Source organism: Egretta garzetta, unplaced genomic scaffold, assembly GCF_000687185.1.
Source record: "Egretta garzetta isolate BGI_Z169 unplaced genomic scaffold, ASM68718v1 scaffold272, whole genome shotgun sequence".
Lineage (NCBI taxonomy): Eukaryota > Metazoa > Chordata > Aves > Pelecaniformes > Ardeidae > Egretta > Egretta garzetta.
The window spans coordinates 1,007,754-1,014,662 of record NW_009258966.1 but is presented as its reverse complement, the minus strand read 5'-3'; the positions used below and the strand labels follow the sequence as shown (position 1 = coordinate 1,014,662).

Sequence of the window (6,909 nt, the reverse complement as noted above, 5' to 3'; positions counted from 1 at the left end):
CCCCCCCGCATAGGGTCATGTTAAGCATACCCAGGTCAATACAGTATTTGAGTACCATTCACATTTAATAGTTGATCAACAACTCACGAACCTAGATCCAGATTAATTTGTCTCGTCCTTAAAGGCATAAGGACAAGGACACTAGGAACATGATTTTTTTTCAATTTATGTATGTGTGTATTTAAGTAAAACAGGCTGAGCAGTACTGAGCTTGATTTTTTTGATATGTCATCTTTGACTTTTGTATTCCTAGCATTTAAATTTGTGTGTGTAGGTTTTGGGGGTTTTCTGTCAAAATACAGTAAGTTGTATTAACATTTGAATACCAGCTCAAGCAATTACAACTTGCATTTTTGTGATTAAAAACTGGCACCTAATCAGAAGGAGCAAAATTAAATCAAAGGTAGTAACAGCAAGAGAGATTAAAAGGAAGCTCTGCTATCGTGTTTTCTTTATGATCAGGTTTTGAAGTTGTATTTACTGAACTGACTTTCTGTCATCAGAAAATTATTTGACTTAAAAGAAAAATGAAAACCCAGGAGCCATACACAGAAATATTTGATGTGCATCATATTCTTATGCAAAATAGTCTTTCTTACTGTCTTTTTCTCTTTCCCCAGGATGATTGCCTTGTGAAAGTATGGTACAACACAGACAGTTGGCGATCAGCTGTAACACCACCTGGTGCAAGTCCAGAAAAACAGGCAAAAGAAGTTGATTTTTCATTTGTTTATTTGGCTCATCCTCGATCAGTAAATGCATTTTCGTGGAGGAAGACCAGTAAATTCATGCCACGGTCAGTAGTTCTAATAACCTGAGGTTTGTAAATTGCCAAAAACCCCCAAACTGTACAGTCTTCCCAGCTGTACAGTGAACAGTCACACAGGTTGTACAGTTTACTTCAGTTAATAATTGAATTTGAACACCTTGTATTTTGTTTGTGTGTGTTAATGTAATTCCTTCACACTGAAGTTCTTGAGAGAATGGTAAGCATCCTGTTACCTGGGAAGGAACTGGAAAGATAGAAAGGGAGTCCCACTGACTGGCTTAGAGATTGGAGTAGATATAAAATCAGCTTTTGCAAAATTACCTGTCTTTGAATCTTTTTGATTGCACTGTCTCAAATGGCCATTCATGCATTTGATCCCAGCTTGTTCCCCTCTTTCTGTCCTAATGGAATCGGAGCAATTCAAAAGTCCTGTCATCTTTCTCTAACGTTCAAATATTTCCATGTTTTTTAATTTATTTCTCTATCTAGCACAAAACTAGACCTCTGTCAGAAACATTATCTAGAAATTGTATTATAATTTTTGTGTGTGTATTATAATTTTTGTGTGTGTGTTCATTCATGATTCCCAAATGACCTAGTTTTCACCAGTTGTTGCAGTCTCAGATTGAAGTAGTGTTAGCAATTTCATGCCCTGCAACTATCTTTTTGCCATATTATTCCAAATAGTAGCGATTTGAATTCTGCATACCTTTGTGTGTTTGAGCAAGTTTATGCTGTCTTTCATACCAGCCTTTAAGTAGAAGATACTTCATAAAGCCATTACTGTAGTCCTTAAATTTGAGTTGTGAAAATCATAGAATTGCTTTGGTTGGAAAAGACCTTTAAGATCATCAAGTCCAACCTTTAACCTAACCCTGAAACCCACCACTAAACCATGTCCCTAAGCACCTCATCTATCCTTCTTTTAAATACCTCCAGGGATGGGGACTCAATCACCTCCCTGGGCAGCCCATTCCAGAGCCTGACAACCCTTTCTGTGAAGAAGTTTTTCCTAATGTCTAGCCTAAACCTGCCCTGGTGCAACTTCAGACCATTCCCCCTTGTCCTATCGTCCGTTACCACCTACTCCATGATGCCTAAGGGAGCTTGCTGCTGGACAGTCCAGTCAGATGATCCATATAGTTTTCAAGTCTCAACTAAAACTAAATTGTGAATTTACAAGAACTGGAAACCTGATGATCTGCATAGGTTTTTTTTCAATGCCTAGTTTTGGTTAATTGGATTTTTTTTTTTGTATGCAAGACAAATTGCATTTGGAAAAAGAGTAATTAAGAAAAGTTTGTAGTTTGAAATGGGCTGTTGTTTTCCTGGTATTACCTTGGTTTCTCTGTTTTGGTTATATACTTTTTTAAGTGCTATATAGCAGTAAAATCTGGGGAATTGAGAACAGCTATCCAGAATATAATTAGCTTCTTATGTGAAGGACTTCAAAAAGAAAACACAAATTTTGTTATTCCAGCTATGACTAATTCTGTAAATTGAAATCCATGATTTGGTGTTGCACAGTTGTGTAATGAATTTTGAGGTAATTTATATTCAGATACTTGAATAGATATGAAAGCCTCTCATACATCATTTGTTTCCCTAAATGTGTTGAGGTTTTTTTTTCGTTATTGTATTTAAGTTACTTGGTGCAGTTCTGAAAACTGATAATGGAAAACTGGTACTGTTGCTTTATTTTGATGTGATTTGATAGTAAACAGCTTCTTCACACCTTAAATTTTCGTTCATTAGTGGTGCTGTCTGCAATGTGCTCCTGACTTGCTGTAAGGATAATGTTTGCCGTCTGTGGGCAGAGACTTTGTTACCCAATGACAGTCTGTTGTATACTGGGGGATGCAATAATTGGAGTGAGGCTGTGAACTTCACAAATAACTTCAAGAGAAATACTTCAAATAAAGAAAAAGTGCAAAGTGCTTTGGAGGTAAGAAGTGGAATTGAACAGTGAGAATAAACACATGTACACACACATAATTTTAGTCAGGTTTCTAATTAGTAACGTGTCATAAGCTGAAACCCTTTACACCTATATAGATGGCATAAAATGTTATAAAAGAGTGACTTTACTTTAAAACTTCCTTAGGAAGGCTAAGCTGACAGCTGTTCGTTGTGGTTTAACCCTGGCCGGCAACTTGTCAGCACCACGCAGCAGCTCGCTCACTCCCCCCACAGAATCAGAAGAGTAAAAGTGAGAAAACCCATGGGCTGAGATAAAGACAGGTTAATAGGGAAGGCAAAAGCTGCGCATGCAAGCAAAGCAAAGCAAGGAATTCATTTACCGCTTCCCATGGTGCTCAGCCATCTCCAGGAAAGCAGGGCTCCATCACGTGTAATGGTTACTTAGGAAGACAAATGCCATCACTCCGAATGTCCCCCCCCTTCCTCCTTCTTCCCCCAGCTTATATACTGAGCATGACCTCATATGGTCTGGAATAGCCCTTTGGCCAGTTGGAGTCAGCTGTCCCTGCTGTGTTCCCTCCCAGCTTCTTGTGCACCTGGCAGAGCTGAGAAGTCCTTGACTGTTGTAAGCACTGCTTAGCAACAACTAAAGCATCGTGGTGTTATCAGCATTCTTCACATCCTAAACCCAAAATACAGCACTGTGCCAGCTACTATGAAGAAAATTAACTCTGTCCTAACCGAAACCAGGACACTGTTCTACTGAGCTTTCACATTAGAAGAGACACTGTTGTTATGTCCCAACTGCCTATTTCGCTCTGGTGACTGAAGCAAAGTGCTTTGCAGTATCTAGTTCAAAGGGCTAGGAACAGTACAGAACACATACTGTATATTGGATATGTGAAACCCACCCACTAATGATGCTGCCGTAAAATGTATGTTATGGGCTCATTTGTTACCTCTGAAGTTGCAGGATGTTCTCTGGCTTCTGCAACTGGAACAGTGATAATATGGAGGGAAGAAAGATAGCCTATGTTGCCTTTCTTCTGTAGTCCTCGAGTAGAGCAGACTGCTCGTAAGCTGTATATCAAGGGCAAATGATCCTTACCATATAGTGTTTTCTCACCAATGGGAAGCAGGGGGAAGGCGATGTGTTTGTGGTCTCCTACAAAGCTGTGCAGAGTATGTGGGTATTGTGCTCTTACCTTAATGGAGTGAGGTATTTAGCATGGTCATGGTCCTTTCTCAGCACGTGTAGCACAGATGAAAAATATGACAAGCTGAAAGGCACAATGCAGCAAAGAAGAAATATTCAAAGTGGGGAGGGGAAAGGACATTGGAGACAGTTTTGTGTTCCTCTTTAAAATAAGAACCAACATTAGAGATCAGAGATAACAATTACGTAAACATTGGGAGAAAACTATTTTAAATGAGCATGCTGTGGTAAGATACAAAGGATAGCAAGTGAAGAGGAATGCCAAGAATGTAATACTATCCTTGATCCAAGCTGTGTACTTCCTTGTACCTTTTGGTGCCTATATATATATCTACAGTACAATGCCCCTTGAACTGTGCAGTATGTGGAGTGAGACTTTTTAATACTGGCATGGCTTAAGAATTGGATATTATTTTTCCTATGGAAACATCTATTTGTATAAAAGGGAGAAGACCTTAAAACTCATTGGGCCCTTGTGACAGGAGTGGAAGTACTGATCCAGTGAGAGCCGAATCTCATTTCAGTCTCTGAAATGAGATTATTCAGATTTGCTGCTTTTTTTGTTCAGAATCTTGAATAAGTATGGTATACGTTTATGAAACACAATAGTATATTCTGTGTAAGTATAAGAACTGTATGAACATTGTTTGCATACTGAAATACAAAGCAGTTACTATGTCAAGGTACTCTATGGGCCTTCATAAATGAACCTGAAGGCCCTGGTACCTTTTTGCGAGAAACTCCACTGATGCTTTAAGGTAGCTTTTGAACTGAAAAATTTCATTCACTAGTATCTAGAAAATCACTTACAGATGAAATCTGCTTTTTCTTTTTGAAAGGAATTAAAAATGACACCTTATTCTTCATGCAGTTAAACCTGAGGCACTTCCGACGAGGAAGGAGGAGGTCAGGTGCTGTTGTAGCACATACTGGATATGCTCCACATCAGCAAGATCCCCACGAAGTTCACAGGAATATCCCTCCTCATGCAAATGCACTTTGTCACTTCCATATTGCTGCCAGTATCAATCCAGCCACAGGTAAGAAATGTTGTAAATCCTTGCTACAGGGTAAGCTACAATTTCTGTTAGCTCTGTGTTGTCTGTGTAAGCTTACCTGTCTCAGGTGTATTTGTACAGCATTTACATGATCATGCAAAATTACTAGCATGTTGGTTTCATTTAATGCATGGAAGAACTTTATTCTACAGTAATGAAATGAATAAATTTCCTTTACAGTAATCCTGTCTTTAATTTTTTAACTGAGATTCACAGTGGTCTGAGATGCAGAGGGCTAAGTATTTGTAACTGGAGTTACAAATTTACTGAGAATTGAGTATAATATTGGGAGCACACTGATAAATCAAAAATATCCAAGCTTCTTAAAATGACCATCCGACACTAAGTGTCTGAAGTAACCACACAACCCTGTACTTCTGTCTCTGAACCAGGCAAAACACTCCTTCATCTTGTGCTCTGTAAACTTTAATATTCTCTTGCACTCAAACAATATGTTGATAGGCATTAAGGAATATAACCTGTAGTTGCTAATATTTCTGTCTTCGTAATTGTGCATGCTGAACATGAAGTGCACGTCTGCTCATTGAAACACAGAATAAAAATGCGATATTGAATGGCCTTTCATTGAAGTTTTATTGTTGTGATGTGATTTCCTGTGTCTAGACTTAATGAGCAAACTTACTATGTAATCCTTTTCTTAAACTAGTTAAGCTCTGTCTTATAAATGGTATTTTACATTGGTTTTTTTGTTCCTACTGACCCTTGTTTGAAAGAAAGATTACAAAGAACTATTACTTTCCATTACTGTTGCTGGGCTAAACAAGCTGTAAACAATTTCTCCTGTAAGGTTAGAGTTTGTCTTGACCTTTTTAGTATTGGTTTGTTTCACTTAACAGATATGACTAGAATCACATGCAGTGTACCAAAAGAAAACTCTTTGCAGTTCTATGCTGTACCACCAGTGCTATTCTATTTCCACAGGAAATATTGTTACTACCCAATGTCGTAAGGGAAAATTTCTCCAAAGCTTCTTGTAGATTTATAGCTCTCCTCTCTGCATTTCTGCATCTTCAAATTGCACAGGAGCTAGCTAACCTTTTCATGTGGCTAACACATAATCTTTATTTTTTTTATATCTACTCTTAATGCACTTCTTTCCTTGTTTGTTTACACGTAATAACCAAGTAAACTTTAATTTTACTTTTAATAGTCTTTGCAATATAAATGTGCCCAATAGCAAACTCGCAGAATGGGAAAAAAAATAATTTTGGAAAAGAATGTTAAAAGATTTTCCTAGGTGTCTTAACACTAGTCTTTGAACTTTTTAATCTTTTATTCCTTCTATGTTATCTGTATTAATATGATCTATCTTGACACTGTCTTTGGGATCACTTGGTCTTTAACTCAGTAGATTGGAGGATAGCAGGTTGTTCTTTAGTTTGAAGCAATTTTCAAATCTTAAATCTTAATTTGAAGAAATATTTGTTCTCCCTCTCAGTCAAATCCTTAAGTACCTCAGTCTAACCAGATTCTCTAGATAGTCCTTTTTGTTTGCCCTTTTGAAATTAAATTTTATCTGGAAACCTAATTGTATTTTCTTCCATTTAATTTAAACCAAATCAGTTTATGATCTCTCACTTGCGAATTTGCCCTTATTACAACATTGAGTACTTGATAAAAACTAAGGCCAAAGCAGCTTTATCTCTCATTCACTTTTTGAAGAAGAATAATGCTGTCGTGTGAAAGAACAGTATCTTTTTGATGTTTTGTTGTATTTGTGTTCTGTTGTTAATTTTGAAACTCTTTCTTGTAGCAACAAAATCCTTGAGACCACCTTTTATACTAGAGTGATAGTTAAACTGGTATTCAGCCTGGGTGGACTTCCATGAAAGGAATAAGCAGTAGTTGTAAGGATAAAATTATCTCTAGGCAAATCCAGAAAAAGTTACTGAATCCAAAGGCCTTAGAAGTTTTGTGGAAAGAGT

General features: G+C 37.4%; 1 protein-coding gene across 15 annotated transcripts in view; it reads left to right on the top strand.

Moving 5' to 3' along the window:
* DMXL1 (Dmx like 1) overlaps window positions 1-6,909 on the top strand; it is a 75,891-nt gene that overhangs the window by 16,252 nt on the left and 52,730 nt on the right. For 13 of the 15 annotated variants that reach the window (XR_004841443.1, XM_035890214.1, XM_035890221.1 and 10 more), the window contains exons 6-8: window positions 621-796; window positions 2,525-2,714; window positions 4,777-4,945. Coding sequence is in view for 14 of the 15 variants with exons in the window: in XM_035890214.1 (XP_035746107.1) it covers window positions 621-796; window positions 2,525-2,714; window positions 4,777-4,945 (535 nt within the window). In the remaining variant the exon portion in view is untranslated. Of the gene's footprint in view, window positions 1-620; window positions 797-2,524; window positions 2,715-4,744; window positions 4,946-6,909 lie in introns of those variants that run through there. The other 2 variants (XM_035890215.1, XM_035890216.1) reach the window with 2 other exon arrangements.